This window comes from Myotis nattereri (assembly GCF_964212035.1).
Source record: "Myotis nattereri genome assembly, chromosome: 17".
Classification (NCBI taxonomy): Eukaryota; Metazoa; Chordata; class Mammalia; order Chiroptera; family Vespertilionidae; genus Myotis; species Myotis nattereri.
In genome coordinates, this window is record NC_138092.1 from 7,484,037 (window position 1) to 7,506,993 (window position 22,957).

The 22,957-nt window shown below is 39.8% G+C and overlaps 1 protein-coding gene across 3 annotated transcripts in view; it reads right to left on the bottom strand.

Moving 5' to 3' along the window:
- The window catches only part of RUNX1T1 (RUNX1 partner transcriptional co-repressor 1), a 144,757-nt gene that overhangs the window by 16,265 nt on the left and 105,535 nt on the right, over positions 1-22,957 (bottom strand). For all 3 annotated transcript variants that reach the window (XM_081110883.1, XM_081110884.1, XM_081110882.1), the window contains exons 6-9: positions 20,777-21,027; positions 15,006-15,091; positions 14,027-14,228; positions 1,546-1,614 (exon numbers count right to left, since the gene is read on the bottom strand). In XM_081110883.1, the coding sequence (XP_080967009.1) occupies positions 1,546-1,614; positions 14,027-14,228; positions 15,006-15,091; positions 20,777-21,027 (608 nt within the window). The remainder of the gene's footprint in view (positions 1-1,545; positions 1,615-14,026; positions 14,229-15,005; positions 15,092-20,776; positions 21,028-22,957) is intronic.

The following is a 22,957-nucleotide window of genomic DNA, read 5'->3' on the forward strand; positions in this document are numbered from 1 at the left end:
TTTGCTGTCAATTTTTCTTTATGAACTATCGAGGGTTTAATCTAAATAAGGCAGATGCAAAAACTCTCTCCCTCAAGTAAAAAGTCATCCTTCTGCCATACAAAATAGGAATTGTTTGTGCCTCTTATTGGAATCAGTTGCACTGACAGCTTAAAAATGGGGGAGAAAAATGGCCAGAAGAAAGATGTAGCAATTCTTTTTCCAGATAGGTGGCAGCCAGCACATTTTAACAGCTTAGGAGTATCCCATCACTATTACTTACACAGAAAATCTTAGATGTGATGTTGTAAACCTGGGAAGACGAGGCAGCTGAGCAGAATATATAGCTGACCTTAATTTTAAGCTGGATGGGCCTGTCTAGTTTGCATATTGGACATGCAAGAGAGTTTTCTGGTTCTCAATCTAAGTTACTAAGCCTAGAATACTATCGGATTTTAAACTCCTTATTGCTCTGAAAAAAACAGGTATTTCTTAGAAAATCTATAAAAAGCACTTGGCTAAGAGCCAAGGGAATAAAGTCAGAAAGTTGTACAGAGCTGCACACACATCTGAGTCAAATAAAAACTGAAAGAGGAAACTTTTATAAAAAACAAAACGAAACAAACAAAAAACAGGAAACCCTTTCCCTTGCCTCTTGCTCCCTAGTTAGGGTTCCTAGCCCTACACTCACCTGGCCACTTGCAGAAATAAGTTTTCAGTTTCTCAGCTCAGAAAAGCTATTTTAACGTTTGGAGTCATAGCAGCTCCAAGCCACACTATGTATGTGTCATGTTATCTTTAACTCTTGAAACAGGCCGATGCTTTATCTCCTGAGTTGGTCTCTCTAAGATTTTTGCTCAACTTCTATAGTGTTGGTGTTCCACCAAGATTCTGCCGGATCTGAGCTGCGTTAAGCCCAATACGTTAATGAATCAGTAGGAACTTTAAATCTCATGCCAAGTGTAGGGCAATATCTCTTAAGGAAAATCAAAGGGAAAAGAAAAATGGTAGGAGTTTAGCAACTTGGTCATTTAACTTAAAAAACATTTAGCTGTGATTACTGAATATTATTAATGAGCTCAGAAGATCAACTTTAAAAATTGGTTATAATCATAAGTAACATTTCTGCGTGTCTCCACAAGTCTGTTAGTCTTGATGTGGTCTTCATTAAAATTTAAAAATTCACAGGAAAAGCCTAAAAGTACGCACTTTAAATTATAAAACACCAGGGTTTTTTTTTTTCATGAAGAAAACATTGCATGAAATGAAACCATGTTAGTCCCTGAAAAACAGGGGTTTATAATGAAAATATGGCCAGCCTCTCAATTACAGCGCCCCTAGCAAACGCTACTAAAATCAAAACTATCACAGGCTCCCATCAGGCCTCGTTTAAGAATATTAATCAGGATTTTTACGTTTTGTTTTGTTGGGGGGTGTTTTGCATGGTTTTGTGGTGGTGGTGGTTGTTAGCAGTAAAGTCCTTTCTTGTCATTCTTCACATCGCTGCATTTAACAACTGCACACAGCTGCCAGAACACTAGACTCGTGTTTTTAAACAATTCTTACCAGCTTTCTTCCAGATCTCCTCTGGCACATATCCAGAAGCAGGCCTGTGAAGGAATTCCCGATGTGCATCTATAAAAAGGATAAAAAGCAGTGGAGAGAGGAGGAAAGCGCATGAGCACCATTATGTCATTACAAGGAGGAGACGTTAGCTATGCCCATCCTATTGGCTTCTTTACAAAAACAGCTTTAAAAGGCTAAGCATTTCACTTCTAGAAAATAAACAAAAATAGCAAGACCAGTCATCAGGGCTGGGTCTTGGCCTAAATGCCTTGTATGCTTACAGCCGAAGCGATTTGAGTGACTTCATTCTACAATGTGTTTGGAAACACTGCTCCCAGTGTGGATCACTACAGGAATTTCCATGGGTATATTTTATTTACAGAAAACAAACTGCATTGGTAGTTTTTCTTTCAAGAGTCAAATGGGGAATTAAAAAAATAAAATGTTAGGATAATAAAATTTTCACCCAGCTCTGACTCTGCCACCTTCCCATAAATAGTGAGCCTTACTGTGTGGCTAACCAGTTCTAACACTCAATTACTTCTTGTCAGCTGATTTCTCAACAGAAACTTTGCAAGCCAGAAGGAAGTGGCAAGAAATATTCAAAGTGATGAAAAGCAAGGACCTACAACCAAAATTACTCTACCTAGCAGAGCTATCACTTAGAATTGAAGTTAAGATAAAGAGCTTCCCAGACAAGAAAAGCTAAAGGAGTTCATCACCACCAAACCATATATTTAATATTAAAATATTAAAGCATCTTCTTTAAGAAGAAAAAAAGAATATATGAATAAAATGGCAATAAATAAAATGGCAAAAAAGAATATATGAATAAAATGGCAATAAATATTTTAAATTTTTCACACAAATTAATTCACACAAATATTTTAGATTTTTCACATAAATAAAATGGCAAAAACGAATATATGAATAAAATGGCAATAAATATGAATAAAATGGCAATAAATATTTTAAATTTTTCACACAAATTAGATCACATGGATTTGACATGGGTGAAAGCAAGAGAGAATCATTAGAATGGATTCAAATATTCAGTGGACCAAACATGCTTTACAAAAAAGAAAATGAAGTTCCACTTTAAATGAAATGCTGTCCTTATTATGCTTGTCAAAATTCAAGTTTGAGAAAACAGATAATCCTATATAATAAAAGGGTAATATGCAAATTGACCCTAACAGCAGAACGACTGCGAATGACTGGTCACTGTGACACACACTGACCACCAGGGGGCAGACGCTCAATGCAGGAGCTGCCCCCTGGTGGTCAGTGCGCTCCCACATGGGGAGCACTGCTCGGCCACAAGCCAGGCTGATGGCTGCCAGCACAGCAGTGGTGGCGGGAGCCTCTCCCGCCTCCTCAGCAGTGCTAAGGATGTCTGACTGCAGCTTAGGCCTGCTCCCTGCTGGCAAGTGGACATCCCCCAAGGGCTCCCGGGCTGCCAGAGGGATGTCTGACTGCCAGCTTAGGCCCGCACCTCCCTCCCGCCCCCCGGAAGCGGGACTAAGCCAGCAGGTGGACATCCTCTGAGGGATCCCAGACTGCGAGAGGGCACAGGCCGGGCTGAGGGACCCCCCCTTCCCCGAGTGCACAAATTTTTGTGCACTGGGTCTTTAGTATAATAATAAAACTGATGTAGGAATGCTAATTTCCAAATAACATGTTCATGGAAATGACATGGAAATATATATATATATAAACTTCAAGTGTATACAATCATCTATAGCTAAAATATTCACTACATGTCTTCCATATTGGATTGTCAATAAAAGCATATGTAATTAGAAATTTTGAAGAAGAAAATCATTTTAACTTTAGATGATATAATAATCATTCAATTCTTGATAAATTTCAAGTAACTAAAATTTTCTCTACATGTTTATATAGCAAGTAGCAGACTGATTTTTTAAACAATATTTCAACTAATGGTATGTTGAAGGTCAAAAGAAATTCAATCCAGTTTTCTGTATTTGGGGAAGCTACAGAATATTGAAAATGGAAAAAAAATCATGTTAGCTAAGTATATGTCATTTTATACTTAAATGCCTCAAATAAATATGAATTTTTGAATCCTGTAGGGTACAGATTATCACCTGACCAGCAAACAAGATATCCCCAACTCTTTTGAATTAGGAAAGGCTTATTATGGTTTGGTGAAGGGTATATGAAGCCTCTGCACTATCTTTGCAATGTTTCTTTAAAACTAAAATTATTACAAATATAGAAAGTTTTATTTTTAAAAGTTTACATAATTTTATGACTTGATAATCAGAGAAACTAGGCATGTGCATACTTATGTGCACATTCATTTCTATAAAATAAATGACAAAACCCAAAATGTCTTTAAGTAATTTTCATTCATAAAACAAAAATCCTAGATAAGATAGTTTGGTGCATATATAACTTCAAGGAAATGTGATCTAGCTAATTAGATTTGTCGAAATTACTTTCTACATCACTTATAAGAGTATCTAGAATAAATGAAGTCAATCAAGTTCACATTCAACCACATGACACAATGAAACAGAGAGATTTACTTATGACAACTTTTAAAGGCAATTGTATGGAAACCCTTTGACCTAAGAATAGTTTATTGTTAGAGGAGGCAAGGACACACAATAGGGTAAAGACTATTCAATAATTGGACAGACAGATGCAAGAAAAATGAAACTAGACCACTTTCTTACACCATATACAAGAATAAACTCAAAATGGGTTAAAGAATTAAATTAAGACTCAAAACCATGAAACTGCGAGAAGAAAGCACAGGCAATAAAATTTCTGACATTTCTCTTAGCAATATTTTTTTCTGATATATATCCTTAGGTAAGAAAAACAAACAATAAAAAAGGGGGTCCCATCAAATTAAAAAGTTTTTGTACAGCAAAAGAAACCATCAACAAAATGAAAAAGGCCTACAGAATGGAAGAAGATATTCACCATTGATATAACTGATAAGGCATTGATATCCAAAATTTATAAAGAAGTCATATAACTCAAAACCAATAATCCAACTAAAAAATGGGCCGGGGACCTAAATAAACACTTTTCAAAAGAGGACATACAGATGGCCAAAAGACATATGAAAAGATACTCAATGTCACTAATCATCAGAGAATGCAAATTGAAACTACAATGATAGATCCCCTCAAACTTGTCAGAATGGTTATCATCAATAAATCAACAAACAGCAAGTGTTGGTGCGGATATGGAGAAAGGGAACCCTTGTGCAACTGCTGGTGGGAAAGCAGATTGGTACAGCCACAGTGGAAAACAGTATGGAATTTCCTCAAAAAATTAAAAATGGAACTGTCTTATGACCTAGTGCAGGGGTGGGCAACCTTTTTGTGAGTGCATGCCAAAACCAGCAAAATCTCTGACTCAAAATTCTTCTGCGTGCCAACCCTAATTTTTTGAGAACATGTTACGCCTACTTGATATCTCTTAAGGTATATGTATGTGAAGAACCTTGAAGAAATAATAAAATTCATTCAAGCGACAAAAACACAGTATATGATGATGAAAAATACATTTATTTTTTAATGTATACATGTTATGTAAAATTATTTATCTACCTAAGATGCACCTACACTGAATTAATCTGAAAAATAAAAAAGTCGATATTAAGAAAAAAATTGTAAATGGAAGATTATAAGAGAGGGTTTCGCGTGCCAGCAAAAGTTACTGGCGTACCATGTTAGGCACACGTGCCAGGGGTTGCCCAGCCCTGACCTAGTGATTCCACTTCTGGGTACATATCCCGCCAAAACCCAAACCACGAATGAGCCCCCTGTTCATTGCAGCACTGTTTATAATAGCCAAGATATGGAAGCAACCCTAGTGCCCATCAATAGATGACTGGATGAAAAAGCTGTGGTACACACGGGGGTGGGCAAACGTAGGTTTATTGTGAGTATGCAAAACACAGAGTTTATCCTTCTATTATTACTTATTAATTTGCATTTTTTCCATACGAACAAATGCAAATCTACCTTCGCCCACTCCTGCATCTACAATGGAATACTATACAGCCATAAAAAACAATGGAATTTTACCATTTGAGATAGCATGGATGGAACTAGAGCAGGGGTGGGCAAACTTTTTGACTCGAGGGCCACAATGGGTTCTTAAACTGGACCGGAAGGCCGGAACAAAAACATGGATGGAGTGTTTGTGTGAACTAATATAAATTCAAAGTAAACATCATTACATAAAAGTGTACGGTCTTTTTTTTTAATAGTTTTATTCATTTCAAACGGGCCGGAACGGCCCGCGGGCCGTAATTTGCCCACAGCTGAACTAGAGGGTATGATGTTAAGTAAAATAAGTCAGAGAAAGAAAGACAAATACCACCTGATTTCACTCTTATGTGGAATCTAAAGAATAAAATAAACAAACAAAAGAGAAACAGACTCAGAGAGAGATCAGGCTGATGGTTGTCAAAGAAGATGGCGGTTGGCGGTTAGGAGGCCGGATAAAAATGATAAAGGGATTCAGAAGTACTAATTAGTCACAAAGCAGTCATGGTAATGTAAATTATAGCACAGGGACTACAGTCAACAATACCGTAATAATATCTACGGTGCCAGGTGGGTACTTGAAATATTGGGGGGGATGACATGACTGGCCACTATGCTCTACACCTGAAACTCATACAAAATAATACCGAATGTCAACTGTAATTGAAGAATGGATGAATAAATATCATAAACACACAAAAGAGAGAAAAGTCTGGAGAGGAAAAAAAACAAAAAACAAAAAAAAAAAACCTCACCAAAAGAAACACATATACAAAAAATGCCCTCACCAAAGTAGCAAAAAGAGTTTTTTTCACTTATTGGGTTATAGAAAGATCAAGTGCTCCATAAAATCATTTCCTATAAATAGCCAATCATTTTACAGGGAACAGGCAAGGCCCGATATCCATGTATAAGATATCAATTACCAGTCCCAGGCAGCATAGTCAGAGAAGAGTTAGTTCTAGAGCCCAGTGAAGCTGAATCGAGGCTCAGGCCTTTACTCGCCGTGTGACACTGGGCAAGCTCGTTGCCACATGTCTCAGTTAGCGCATGTATACAGTGGGGACAATACTACTACATTTGAGAGCACTGCTGTGAGACCTGAATGAGGTTCTTCCTATTATGTGGTTAGCACAGCACATCCTAAACTCTCCTTAGATGTTGTTGCTATTATCCTCATTATTATTTAGTAGGTTGTCCAGAAGGACTATATACTTATGTTCTCATCAATAACTAAGGTGAAAAAAGACCTTAAAGTTTGTTTTTTTCTCCTAGCACTTAAATCAAATAGCATAAAACTTTAAAGAAAACAAAACCATTGTAGAGGTTTGAATTAAGCAATACATACCAGTAATTTTTTGTTCCCTGCTTTTAACTCACTTGAGGATAGATGTTATTTTTATAGTTAACAATTCACTGTCTTAGTCTTTGATGAAAAGTCCTCCAATTTCTTGGATGGTATTTTTATAAATTTTATTCTAACCTCATGAATGTTTATAACCTCCACATTTACTCAATTTATCAAAGATAATGTATATGGCTCAGTCGTCTGCCCACCTTCCCATATGCGGTATAGTAGGCATCGTCCACATACCACACGCTAGAAAGTGGTGTAGTATTTCACCTACCTGGCTATATCTCTTAATGGGGGGGAAAGGGGAGACATATGTAATACTTTCAACAATAAAGAATTATACAAATAAATAGAAAAAAAAGAAACAAAGCAAAAAAAAAATTTTTTTGCAATGACACTTAGGTTGAAACTCCACTTAACTTAGAAACCTGATAGAAATACTAAAGCCAATCAAGCAAACTCTTTCTTAATAATCTACTACTTCATTAAATAATCTTTTTTTTTCAAAACAGCAGCAGAATCTGAAGGCAAATTATTTTTACAAAATACACATGCATTGTCCTACATATATATATACTTTACAACATCCTCTTCAGTTCTAAGTGTGTCCTACCAATGGAAAGAATGGAGTAATTAATAATAGATGTACTCCTTAGAATCTATTTTGATACATCAACTAATACCATAACAGCTACACGAACCAAATGACTAATAAATGTAATATTTCTCTCCTGATGAAGTGTCAGCAATAACAGAATAACATTATCAGCAATAACAGGCAAAACTGAATTTTAAAAATAAAAACCTTGGCATTGATCAATATTATGAAAGAAAACTTCTTTCCTAGGACTTCCTTCCTTTAGAACAGTGGCTAAGTTAGGCAAACCTATGCCAAAGACCTTACGTGTCGAAGGCTCAGAGTCTAACGAAGCTATTTTTTAACCATTAACTCTTGACTCCCTACAAAATATCAGTTGCCATAAAATGGATAGTTTAATAAAATGCAGTGGTAGAAACAAAGAAGAGCTTACACGAGATGGTTTAAAATGTGAAACATTTATCTGTGTCTACAGAAAGATGAAAAACAATATAGAAAAGTCCTCCTCAAGTCAGTGCAGCTTGCCTTGGGATGCCAATTGCTTAGGGGCAAGAGAAGAGGAAAAGCCCCCAGAAGCTAACACATCTATTAAGAAAGAAGCCCCAGCCACGGTGGGAAAAATGTTACAAGAAACGTGAAAGAACACAAAGCCATAGATGGTGTATGAAAAACATGGTTGATGCACTACACTTACGACAGAATGGAGACCATTGGATACTAGATGCAGCGAGGGCCGCCATCAATAGACATGAAGGGATGAGCTGATAGCCTTTGGAGAACCAATGTGACCTCACATGACCCAGGACAGCAAGGCTCAAAGCTTGGCAGCACCTGGGCATGGCCTTCATCCTGTAGTGGGCAGAATGAGGCTGTGATCATGATAACAGCTATTACAAAACCATCAGAAAACAGGGAGGCTTAAGAAAGTTCACTTTTCACAAATGCTACGTATTTTTGTTTTTAAGGATAAGCCATTCAAAAATTTCAATATTGTGTTTTGAAAGCTTAAACCCAACCTTCATGAGGATTTCCATCTTTAATAATAAAAATACCTAACGCTCCAGGAGGCAGTCATCTCTTCTTGCTAAAAGATGGACATCTTTTAAAATAGTCACATCTTTTTAGACACCGTAGACTTAAATACACTAGGCACTTTCCATCAGAGCTCAGCTGAATGGTCTTGAAGTGAATTTCACTCTGTGATTGAAAGGACTCAATGCAAATGTATAAAACTCTAAACATTTATATGCAGATATACTCTGAAGAACTTGTCTGTGGCTTTTAGAATTTGATAGTATAGAAGTTGAATGCTATATTCCTTTGGTTGGAAGTAAACTATTTTTCTATGGCCTTCCATTATGAATTAGGGTTCCAAAGGTACAAAAGATCTACATATATATAAAAGCCTAAGCAACCGTTTGACTGTGTGACTGGTTGCTATGATGTGCACTGACCACCAGGGGGCAGATGCTCAACACAGGAGTTGCCCCCTAGTGGTCAGTGAGCTCCCACAGCAGGAGCACCACTCAGCTGACCGAGGGGCGCCAGATGCAGGGCTCACGGCTGGCCGCTGCAGCGAGCCTATAGAGCGGTGGCAGCAGGTGCAGTGGGGCCGGGATGGGCAGAAGCAGCAGGCAGGAGCAGCAGGTGGAGTCAGACAGCCAGTTTCAGCCCGATCCCTGCAGGCCATGCCGAGGGACCCCACCAGTGCACGAATCCATGCACTGGGCCTCTAGTTTATTATATAAGACAGAATTCCCCTGTTCTAGTTTCTCTGCCTATTAAATAAAGTTGTCACCTACAAATTACTGCCTGGAATACTTTCTAAATAAAAAAAAATACCTCAAAATCTACTATAACTTCATAATATCAGCTGCCAAGCAAAAACACTAGTTTCATATACCACTATTCTTTGAAGTTCCTTTTGAGATTACATGTTAGAAATAATAAGGATAGCAATTGCTTATGTCATACCTACTATGTGTCATTTAATATGCAAACACCTACGAGTTGTATATTAATTATTATCCCCGATTTACAAATGAGGGAACTGAGGCAGAGAGTTCAAGGTCACAAGACTAAGAAGAGAAACCAGGGATTCAAATCCAAACATTATGGTCAGAATCAGTGCTTTTAACCTTCATGCTAAGCCAGTGCTGAGAAATTCTACAATTCAATATGACAATCATAAAGTTTGCCAGCCGGAGGAATGTTAAATACCAATTCCTCTACCAATCTACTCGGGGCACAGAGTGGTATTAATTTTACAAATTTCTATGATTTTTTAGGAACAATTAACTTCATGTTTCATTCCATTTAAAGCAAACAAAACCTCTCCCTGAAATTTCTCTTTCTGGCAAGAGCTAAACCTTCACCAAAACACACTGGCACTTTCTACATTTCAGACCCTCTCGTCACAATATTATTTAAAAAAACACACACACACAGGGGAAAATGTGATCATATTTCAGCTTTATGCTTCAGTCTCTAACATTAGTCCTAAGTCTATTTTTAGATAAGACTCTCTAATGATGCAGAAGACTTCTTGAGAAAAATAAAGATTCTAGAATATACAGATTCTAGAATAGTTTAAAAGCAGTAAAAATAAAGTAATTTAGAGACTAAAATGTCAGGAGCCAAGAGAGAGCTGTGCAGAGCATATCGAGATGAAAGGAAATGAAGGCAGAGGAGGAGAAGCGACAACACAGAGACCCAGATACTCTGGGAGCACATCGAGTGTAGCCAGCAGCTCCCTACCTACCTATGGGTACAAAAGTAATTGCATGTAAGCAATGACATGTCAATTCTGGTGGCATTAACTTTTATCTGTAAAAATACAAATGCATTAATATGTCATACTTTGAAAAGTAGAAAAAAAATGTTTAAAAATTTAGCTTTCTGATTTTGTGAAGACTTGGATATTTAGAGTTTTTCCCTCGAGTAAGTTAATAATAATAATAATAATAATAATCTATTATTTCAAGAATAAATCTATTATTTTGAAAGTCCTCCAAGATATTAACCTATATTGAACTTAAAGAGTAGAAGTAACATCATAAGTTCAATGTGTACTCAATTTTAAAATTGTTTAAGAGGCTATTCCAAATAGTCCTCATTCAATATCTTCGGGGGGAAAATCCCAAAATTCAATTAGGAATAGTTAATCATGTTATCTTACTAAACCCTCACAATGACTGAATAATATGGATATATTTCGAAAGTAAGAATGGTGATGGGTTTAGCAAATACAATACAGCAGTCTTGTAAGTTACATTCTTCTGTGCAGCCCCCAAACAGAATTTTAAAATGCTAAGAATGTGTATGCTAAACATTACCAGAATTTCCAAGCTAGAGATATAACTAGGGCAACCTTGTGAAATAAATAGTATACTGCCTATACTGTTATTCTGAAGTTCTCAAGTTCTCATTTGAAATCAGACAACAGCTTAAGAATTCAGAAAGTCAGGTTAGAAAACACACAACATAACTCTAGGATATGGAGATCTGTATGTACATAAATATACAGACATACTATAGCTCCATCTGGATTCAAATACCTCACGACCCACATAACAGAGCCAACAACAACAAAAGCTTTATCAGCCAATAATCTCCCATCCTTTCATTACACATCACTATATTCAGCTCCAAAACCTAGGTGAGAACCTTAGAAAGCACTGAATGTAAGTGTTATGGTCCCTGATTACAAACCACCTGACCTGGTTTGTAATTTACAGACAGCCACAGCCGAATCTGTAAGTACAGTCACATGCCGACCCCACACGACGGAACCTCAAAGGCCTCAAGAACCTACTGGTGAGTGCACAGAGTAAAACAGCGGCTGCCTGCTCAGGTGTGCACATTGTGTGGCTCTTGACAGGTTTCCTCTGAAGGTGTCACAGTTTCTTAAGAGGAAATCTAGGGTCTGCGTCCCTAAGGACATGACTGTCTTACCAGAATCCAAACAAATAAATGAAATACTTGTAGCCTTTGAATAATACCACCTACCAAAGCTTAAAGCCAAAGCAGTGTTGCCAAAAATATGAATTCCTTAAGCACATTAAAAGTCATATAACTCCCCTTAAGAAGGAGTCTTTAGAAACCGTTTTACTCTTTCGGTCACACAACAGGAGAACGGAACCTCTCCTTCTGGGGAATGATCAACTTTGGTATCGCCAGGATCCACAGGCCTCAGGGGTAACTACATAACGAGTGTCCTCTGTTCTGCGTGCTGAAAATAACTCACGTAAGCATGATGTTCTATCGGTTTCTGAAGTTTTTCTTTTACAGAGCACAGCAGATAGATAATACTCATGCTGTCGGTTCGGGGACTGAACTGAAGTGGCCATCTGGTGCCAGACCACTCGCTGGCTCCTTTCCTATCTTCTCCACTGGGTCAAAAGTTCCGCAAGGGAAGGAATGATTCACCTTTTCCCTTTATCACAGTGTCTAGCATATTCCTGGCACCTAGCAAGCACTCAATCAATAAGTACTGACTCAATGAACTTGTTCAAAATGTATCAGATATTTTTACTCCCAAAGTTTTATTTACTTTAAGGCTCTCAATTTTTGCCTATACTGAATGGTTACAAATACCCACCCCACCCCCCTTTTTTTAAATCCTGAGCTGATCTGTCACGATTAACCAATTTTGGTTTACAATAAGGAAATAAAAAACAAGATGCTTATGCTGCTCCAGTCTAAATAGTTTTATTTGGACCAATATCAAGTACAAGTCAAACTTGATATTGCTTGCTATCACATAACCTAACACATACAGACTTGACTTTAAAATATGCTTTTGAATGATGCCTGCTGGGTAAATTAAGTGACTTAGAAGCTTCCTTTATTTAGTACATATTATGGTAATAGGCATTCAGCATTCAGGGATTAGTAGGAATCACAAACCTAAGCGTAAAGGAACCTTTATTGGCTAGGAATACTTTTAACTAAGAAGATCATATAATCAATAGTGATCATTGGGCCAACATCCTGAGCTTCGTCCAGCATGCTTTACAACATGGGCTGGACCCTACCCTGAGTTACCTGACAGGTGTGGGGCTGAACATAAGAAAACAAGAGAGAAGAGGTATCCACATCAATCCATCGCCACCAAGTTTCCTCACATGATATACAGATATAATGCCCAGCAATAAAAAGGGTGGCAGCTCATTCTTAATTTCAGAAAAACAGTTCATGGGCCGCTCAAAAATTATTTCAGGTTCAAGATTTCTTCCACACTCAGGAACCAGCTCAGAGATACTGCACGTATGGTTCCAGACCACCACGATGAAGCAAGTATCAAAATAAAGTGAGCCACACAAATTGTCTCGCTCCCCAGTGCATGTAAAAGTTACTACGTTCACACTATATTGTAGTCTAATAAGCGTGTAATTGCATTAGGTCTAAAAACACATGTACATACCTTAGTGGGAAATACTGTATTGGTAAAAAATGCTAACCATCACCTGAGCCTTTGGAAGGAGCCCGTACACCTTCCATTTGCACAAAAGGCGGTATCTGCGAAATGCAATTAAATGGGGTATGCCCATATTTGGGATTACATTCCTCCTTATAATCCCAACAATCTCCACATATCAGTAATAAGTATGGCTACTTATTCGCTTTCTACAATGCTCAAGTATGGCTATATGAAGAGTCCTACATGAAACCAATAGTAACAAAATCATGGTTAAGCCACCTAAGTAAGTTAAGGTAAAATCACACGGTTTGAGAGCTACATCTTCATCACTCATTTTCAAGGGTCAGTGGGCAAGGGATATAGCCCTTCGGTCCCTCTTCCTGGGGGAGTTCTGAGGTCCTGCAGTGGCTGGTTTTTAATGTAAGACACAGCTAAAAAATACGATCGTCTTTGCGACTGTCTTTCATTACAAATCAGACAGCACACATCCCTGCGGCAGACTCCCCAGAGCATGCTGGAGGGAGAGCCGCCGGGGGCCCAGCCCCTGAGCTACTGCTTCTGCAAGTTAGAGGGAGGGGCCGAAGAACTACTCTGCGTGGCCAGATGATTATGGCCACCCCAGCAGGACTTCACTGACACTTCCAAACATACTGAACATTGAAAACTTCCTCAGCAAATACTCAAGGTTTTATTATTATTATTATTATTTGCGTAACTAATTCACTTCATTGTACTGATGGGGTGGTCATAATAACCTGGCCGCTCAGTGGACATTATGAAGGCGCACATGTGTTCGTGACGCATGTGAAACTCCGGTTTCGCTCTGCAGCTGCACCATGGGCCCAGCCCCGTGACCTGGTAACGCAGCTCACGTTCTGTGACTGCCATGCACGGTCAGCCCATCTGCCCCCTTCCCCGGCAGGCCGACAAGACCTACTTGAAGATGTAGGCAGTGTTTATGGGTCTAAACTCCCCGGCATATCTTTATCTCGGGCAAGACGAGTTAAGACAGGAAGTCAGTTCTAGCATCAGAGAGATCTGTTCAATGGGTCCGGCGGCAGCAAAGATACCTAATGCCACGGGGTCCGGGTTGACGGGGCTCTGCTGCCGGGAGTGGCCGCTGCTGCTGCTGCCGCCCTTTTTCAAGTCCTCGGCGTCGCTGTACCGCCGGATCCAGTAATTCAGCTCCTCTCGGTCCGCCTCCTGACACCGCCTCAGCACGGTGAGAGAGCGCCGGGTCTTCTCCACCATGTCCATTATGCAGTTTAACAGCTGTGTGGAAGGAGGGAAGAACACCTATGTCAATCACTACAACTTCAAGACTTTGGTGGGTGGTGAAACGCACTATTTTAGGACAATGAAGGGCGCTGTTTTAATTCCCGAAGTCTTTAGTCTAATATTTTCAAAAGGTTGGATTTGAAATGGAGACTCAGTCGAGGAGTAAACTCAGTGGGAATGAGAAGACAGCGTGGGGGGCGTGGACAGGAGTCATGACAAAGAGCGTACATCATGAAGGTATGCAGCCACCTTTCCAAGTATTAATCCCAACACTGCATCGATCCAGCGAACCTTCCACAATAAAACTATCAGTCTGGTTTTAAGAGCTCCCTTCCAGGCCTAGCCGGTCTGACTCCGTGGATCGAGTGTCAACCTGCGACTAAAGGGTCCCAGGTTCGATTCCGGTCAAGGGCACATGTCCAGGGTGGCAGGCTCGATCCCCAGTGTGGGGCACGCAGGAGGCAGTCGATCAATGATTCTCTCTGATCATTGATGTTTCTCTCTCTCTCTCCCTTCCTCTCTAAAATCAATAAAAATATATCATAAAAAAAAGAACTCCCTTCCCTGATCTAAACATGTCCCTTATGTAAGTGGCTTTGTTATCAATTTAGAAATCAAATCCTATATTGCACTTCAAACATTCTCATTATTTTTTCCAAGGGTAGCAGAAAACATAATGCCTTCAAAGTAGCCCCACACTTTTACTTTATCAGGTAACCGCACTCTAGTTGCTTTCAAAACGTTTAAGCTAAACAATTACCAACATCTTACATGGTCAAGATGTTTCCACTCCTCTGCCCATTCTCTGTCAGTTAGCCTGTGATCAATCATTTCTTCTTGACGTGTGCCATGCAACCCTACAAATACAGAGAGGATTAAATCGTCTTGAAGCATTCAGGACATAAGTCATGTACACACAGTATGAAACAATATTCAACCTTTAAATGGAGACACTCAGATTTAGAATTACCTTAGGCAGGTTCCTCACAGTGATAAAATGTTAGAACCAGAGCCCTAGCCAGTTTGGCTCAGTGGATAGACCACTGGCCTGCAGACCAATGGGTCCCGGGTTCGATTCCGGTCAAGGACACATACATTGGTTGCAGGCGCCGGCCTGCGCCCTCATTGGGGTAATGTGCAGGAGGCAACCAATCGATGTGTTTCTCTCACATCGATGTTTCTGTCTTTCCCTCTCTCTTCCACTCTCTCTAAAAATCAATGGAAAAATATCCTCAGGTGAGAGTGGACAAAAAAAAAATTTTTAGTTTTTTAAAAAGTTAGGACCAGAAAGAATCTTAGAGGCGATCTGGTCAGAATCCTGTCTTTTACGCACGAGGGAGTAAAGTGACACTAGGCCCCTGAGCTAGTTTTTCAAGTTAACCTCCCTTGAGTGAAAATAAAGACAGCAAAAAATCATTCATGGGCAGGAATATGCTTTTCTAAAAACAACATGATAAAAAAGTTTCCACATTTCAGCATGGCATAAATGAGCACACTCCTATGACATATACCATACCTCCACGACAAAGTCAGGTCATAAAGAGGGGGCTTACATAATAGGAAAGCTGCACATACCCATTCAATTCACCAACATACATAAAACAGAAATAAATCGAACATCCTCCACGAAAAAAATCAATATAGCAGTTTTGGACAAATATCATAAATCCAAACCAAGAAACTAAAAAAACCTAGCTGGTAGTCCATAGTATATTTGCATCACAGTGAAGATGCTACCATTAAAAAAGGAACACATAAATGCTCACCAAGTGAGTAACAATAGCAAAGCACATGAGCAGTTCTCAAAGATGCTCATCGAAATAGAAAATAAATGTCTCTCAACAATAGCGAAAATATGAAGCAACAACCTACGTGTCCATTGATAGATGAATAAAGATGTGATACACACACACACACACACACACACACACACCAGTAAATATGCCATATTATGCAGCAATAAAAAATAATTAAATCTTGCCATTTGCAACAACATGGATGAATCTGCAGGGGTGGGGAACCTTGTCTCTGCCAAGGGCCATGGGGTATTTAGAGCACCATCCGAGGGCCATACAGAATTGTCAACTTAAAAATTCACCTGCTCTATTTGGTCAAACAATTAATTCACCCCTAATGCCTTGGCAGGGCCAGACCAAATGATTTCTCAGGCTCTATAGGGCCCTTGGGTTGGACGTCCCCCATCCCTGATCTAGAAGGCATTATGGCAAGTAAAATAAGTCAGACAGAGAAAGACAAGCCCCATAAGGTTTTGTTTATATGTGGAACATAAAACAAAACAAAACAAAAACAGACTCACAGGAATAGAGACCAAAGGATGGTTACCGGGGGGCCGGGGGCCGGGGGGGGGGAGGGGCAGTGTTGAAGGGGAATATTGTCAATAGCATTGTGAATAGTTTGTACACCGACAGATAATTACTAGAATTAGAGGGGTGGTCACTTGTATAAAAGTGCCGGGTCACTATGCTGTGCACCTGAAACTAATATAACCAATATAAGATTGTACACCAACGACACTTACATTTAAAAAATTGAATGAGCCGAAACCGGTTTGGCTCAGTGGATAGAGCGTCGGCCTGCAGACTGAAAGGTCCCAGGTTCGATTCCGGTCAAGGGCATGTACCTTGGTTGCGGGCACATCCCCAGTGGGAAATGTGCAGGAGGCAGCTGATCAATGTTTCTCTCTCATCAATGTTCCTAACTCTCTATCTCTCTCCCTTCCTCTCTGTAAAAAAATCAATAAAATATATTTTTTAAAAAAATTGAATGAATACCAAAACAAGTTGTTAAAACACGAAGAAACTGACACAGTTAAACTGGATAACACAATAAAACCTTTTATTTGCACTGCATAGAAAACGTCAGTGAACTATATAAAAAAGAATAGAGTGGGAGGCTCTGGCAGGCCTGGAAAGGGGTTGCTCTTCCTGCAGAGTCATTATGCATATAACACCTTTGGTTCCACTGAGAAGGAAAGGCACCAGGCTATGGCAATTTCCAGTTTAAACAACTGAAACTATTCTTTTTGCTTTAGAAACTCTGAGTAGCAAATTAAGACTGGCATGAATTGGGCTTCTTGCCACCTAGGGTCTTCCTCTGAGGGTACCATGTAAGGGTGCAATCACAATAGAGCTAGGAGACACTGCATCACTCACTGCATTACACTTCTGTGAAATCTGAGTGGCTGAAAATCCCCCCTTCTATCTGATTTGGAAAAATAAAGATGAAGAGTCACATGCCTGTTTTCAGCCAACCATAAAATATGAGTGAATATCAACCATGAACAATGAACAAATGTATGGCAACTTTTTCTCAGACTAACTACAAAGGTAAATATAAAACACTGCATCATTTCTGCCCAATGAGAACATAATCCGAGATATATTTTAAAAGTTAAAATTGCCAATGCCACCTATTGGTAAAACTGTAGAACTGCAAACATGTTGGGGAAAAGTAGCTGTTAGCTGTTGCTGTTTGTTGTGACTATTTTAAGTTGAAATGTTTGCAAATGTGTGATTTCTGTTGACTATTTGTTGCCTGTTTCAAAGAAAAAAGCATCGCCACTGAAATGAACCATCACAGAAGAGAACGAGAGACGATGAAGGTATAAAAGTAGCACCGACTTTCACAATGGAGACCTTTAAGAACCAAGAACCCCAGAGATTTCAAAAGTTTCAAAATTCAGCTAAGTCACAAGTTCTAACACATGGAATAATAATAATAAAGCGAAACAGGATGTCTGTGGCTAATGAGATTCCAACATTTGAGGAACAGTATTAAGCTTTATATCATTTCTTTTTTTAAAAAAAAGCAAGTGCATTAGAAACATGTTTGAGCCCAAGTACTTGGTGAAAAATATAGGACTCATTTGCTGCTTTTGAACGCTGAAGGTCATTTGTTAGAGTCAAGTCTTTAAAAAGAAAACACAGCACAACTCAATTCGAATAATGTAAAAATTTTACATTATTTCATTTCTCTATTTTAGATACTTAAATTCTCATCAGCACACAGTTTTTATTTATATTCATAACTAGAGGCCCGATGCACGAAATTTGTGCAAGGGGCTCAGTGCCCACAGCCCCACCCACTGGTCGTCTGGTCTAATTAGCATATTAGCTCTTTATTTTATAGGCTACCAGGGAGATGTATAGGAGACAGTGGCTCATTGGCATTAAGGAGCACATGTTCATTTGTGGGAAGGTTGACACTAAAGTTGAGTCTTAACCGATCCTTACACTTTGGAAGATTTTAGCTAACCAGGCTAAAACTCTAAGTTTATTTATAACTAATGCTGCCAATAGAGTTATTTTATTAAAGGATTCTAGTGAGTATATGTCCCTACATATAAGAGGCATTTATAAATCATATCGGACTAAGTATAACTTTATGACAATTTTTTTTATCTTCGCCTGAAGTTATGTTTACTGATTTGAGAGAGAAAGGAAGAGAAAGGAAAAGAGAAGAAGGGAGAGAGAGGAACAGAGGGAGAGAAGGAGAGAGGAGATGAAGGGATGAAGGGAGGGTGACATCAATGTGAGAGAGAAACATCGATTGGTTGCCTCCCAGACACACCCCGACTGGGGGGACCAAACCCGCAATCTAGGTTTGTGCCCTGACTGGGAATCTAAGCCACAACATTTTGGTGTATGGGATGATGCTCCAACCATTTGAGCCACCCAGCCAGGCTTTGATAATTTTTATATTTTCAAAAGGGCAGCCTGGTGTAACACCATAATTTCTCTCTCAGATACCAAGATTTAATTTTATTTTAACACATACTAAACTCTGCCAGATTTTAAGGATGATTACATAGTTGCACATATTTATAGAGATTAGCACTATAACTCTTAGAAGCTAATATAATTTTAAAGTAAGAAACATGGTCTGAAAAAAAATTACATAAAACCAACAGATGTAATGCATAAAGGGATTTTTAACATTACTAGGTGAAAACATCATCATTGCACATAAGTGTAATTACTTCCTTGATGGTTACTTAATGGTGCACTAGAACAAATATTTCATAAAACAGCATTTGCTACCGAAGAAACGGGCCATTTCCTAGCAGCTACAAAGTGGGATATCTTGAATGGCTCTTACAATGACCTGGTGACTCCACTTATACTTGAAAATGAACAATCAGGTGCCTGGGGCATTGAGTCAGAGACAAATGGCCAGGCTTTTGCTTGGAAGGGGGCTGTTATCACCTTTGATTTGGGGTTAAAATATCAACCCTGCCTGAGAAATAACATAACCACTTTTGAGAGTTCTTCAGAAATGGTACCGAGAGAACATTAGATGGGCTATTAAGAAAACACAAATTATATGCATAGCCCTTTCTCTGACACATTATGAGTGCAGAAGTGACTACTGTGGGAAGCAGAACTACTACTTTGCTATCTCACAACCTGGGCCTTAATTGCCCCCTCCCCTTGCCCTATCTCTCCCTTTCTGCTTTCTAATCATTTAGAGGGTTGTATGTGGAAAGGCAAACAGACCTTGTATATGGCAGTCCCCACTTGCTAGTAACCTAGTTATACATCTACATACACGGCTGCTCACCAGCGTACCTCTGCCTGTGGCGAAAATCACTGTCCCTACTATTCAGGCACTGAGTAACCAGCTGCACTTCCCAGAGTTCTGCATCCTCAGGTCTATGCTCTGGTTTTCCACTTGGACTTTATCCCTTACTGTTTCCAGCATCCTTGCCCAACAAATCACCCGTGTCAGGAAAATTAGTCAGCAACTAGCTAGGAGGTAAAGAGAAGTGCTGTTGGTGGGTGGCCTGGACCCAGAAGATGGAAAAAGAGAGGGTTGACTATTGCTCTCCGTCAGTTTATAAATAGCTGGACTCACCAAAAATTAAGAATCACTGGAATCTAATAAACAAAATTAACTAATGAACAAAATAGACCCAGAGACATGGAAGAATGGAACAGACTGTCAGATCTCACAGGGAAGGTGGGGGTGGGTGGGTGAGAAGAATTCAACCAAAGAACTTGTATGCATATATGCATAACCCATGGACATAGACAACAGTGTGGTAAAGGCCTGGGGCGGGGGGGCGGGTGCAGGCTAGAATGGCTAAATTCACCGAACTGCACACAGGGGGACATAAGTACTATTTTCAACAATAAAGATTAAAAAAAAAAAAAAAAGACTAACAGGAGCGCCAGGAACAGTGCTCTGATACCTTCGCCTCAACCACTGATCACGCATCAAAACCTACCTTGTTCATCTTCCCTCTCATTTTTCATGCTGTTCACTTGCTCTTTAGAAGGCAATGTCTCCTAAATGCTTCATTTCCAATGGTTTTATTCAAAACATGAATGGAGGCAAATGGAACACATATTTACCCAAACTCATTCCATCTCAGGAATTATAAATCTTGCATTTATTCACTGGCAGTTTCAAGTTAAAAAAAAACACACAAAAAAGGCACCAAATCATTCCTCAAAGAACATGGGTTAAGTCAGAGACATACATCCAATCCCGTAAGAAGCGAACAAATCTTTCCGTCTTACCCATAGGTCTGTTTCTGTCCCTGAGGTCCCTGTGGCTGGGGTGTCGGTAGGAGTCCCTGTAGTGGTGGGCAATGGCCATATCATCCAAACGGTAATGCTGAGGTGGAGGTGGGGTGGGGTGAGGCAGGCCATTGGGCTGGTAGGACAAGCCGTTATTTGGACTGTACCGCTGGCCGGGGCTAATGGTGCATGGCCGCTTGCTTGGATGTTCTGAGTGCAAAGGCTCTCTGTCAAAGCCATTTTCTTTGGTTCTGCGGGGGCGGGGGGAGGGGAAGGAGAAAAAGATTTTGTTTCATGATATATTCAGAAACCAGCATAATTCAAACACTCACATTTGAACTTGCAATATACACAATATTCCTGCATTGGCCGGAAACTTTGTAAACGCAGAAGACCACTGGCTGGTAATTCACTGAAAGGCATGCTGAGGTCTACATGATCACCGAACTGCACACAGGAGAAAATGGTTCAATTCTCAAACATCTCTTGGAAAATATATTTTCATTAGAGGCTCATATATGGTTAGGGTCATGAATAAAAGGAAATCCCAATCTCACTCCGTCGATAACATTTCCATTCAAAAGAGACTACTTGGTTCCTAACATATTACCCTAAGACATTGTATCTGGTGAAGATTCAAATTAGACATCATTCTCCTGATGAATTCATTCTTCAGGTTAGACACCTACTCCATGCATCCACTCTGGCTAACGTTCATATCAGAGAACACCTAAGAGCTGTGTTGCCCAATACAGTAGCCACATGTGTCTGCTTAAATTTAAATGTAAGTTAATTAAAATTAAAGTTTACGATTTGGGTCTTCAGGAGCAGAGGCCACATTTCAGGGGCTCAGTCACCACCTGGGGCTGTGGCTACAGACGGGGACTGCACGCACAGAGAACATTTCCGTCATCACAGACAGCTCAATGGGCAAGTGCTGATCAAATGAGCTAACACAATAAAGCAATGTAACGTCTCGCACTCTCCCATGGCCTGGTGTCACCTGGGTATCCATTGGCGGTCACACGGAGCTAGCTGCGACTAAAGAGAATTTAGGTGAATCCCTTTAAAATTGGGGAAACATGCTCAGAGAGCATGCGTGACCTCCGGGGGGTCATGAGGCCTCAGGGCAGGACAGCACACCCTGCCGGCACTTGATTATGTGACACACAAAACTCTGAACTTGGCTTTCGGAAGGAATACATTATATAAATGAGACCTGATAACTAATCACTGCTCCTACATCTGTTCGAAAAGAGGTGGGGCTAGAGAACCATTGTCTGGCTGACTAGATCTCTATTTGTAAGGACAAACTTCATGTACGCAGTCAGACAGGAACCAGCCACATCCCACTGTGACTGGAACAACAGCTCCCAAGCTCATTTCTGATGAAGGCGCGGGCCCTCACCACAAGACCAGCACTCTAGCATTAGACCCGTCGTAAGGTCTATTTTCCCTGTAAAATTTCCCCATGAGAATTCTACCAAGTCACAGCAGCTACAGACCTCTGCACGCCTTTTTGATTCTATGTTGGAAAGAATAGCATAGAGGCCTGAAGACATTTCCCCCCACTTTCCTGGCTCCCAGGATAGTCTTGGTCTGGTAGTACTAGAGGAACCAGAGTAGCAACTGACTTAACAGGGAGGTCATTAGGGCCACAAGATTCTACAATGAGCCATCCGTTACATCGAGTAGGGTAGACCCCCAGTGACAACTGACGCACACGAGACTGAGAAGGATAAAGGACTTGAAGACAGAAGGTATAGCACACAAAAAGCTGAGGAACACGGCAGAGTTCAGTGTGCAGTGAATACATGCCCACTACATCCTGGAGAAAGATGCACTATCCTGGAGACAGCAGACTGGCCAATACTGGACATGACAGCAGGACATGGTCCATGCGGAGGGGGGAGAGAGGAAGGTGTGGCTAGATGATGCTCCCATCAAAGTATGTGTCTGTCCTAAAGCATCATTAATATCAGACCAAAAAATGTCCACTAGAGCTCAGACATTACCTAAATGCGTTTCTTTAACACAATTTTTAAAAGTGAAAGGAAACATTTTAGATACTGATTTATCTTCTAAGAGTATATCCACGTGATTCTAATCTGTATGTCCATGTCCTATATATTTCTGAAAAATACACTTCCACATTCAATGCGTATGACCAGCATCAATCCG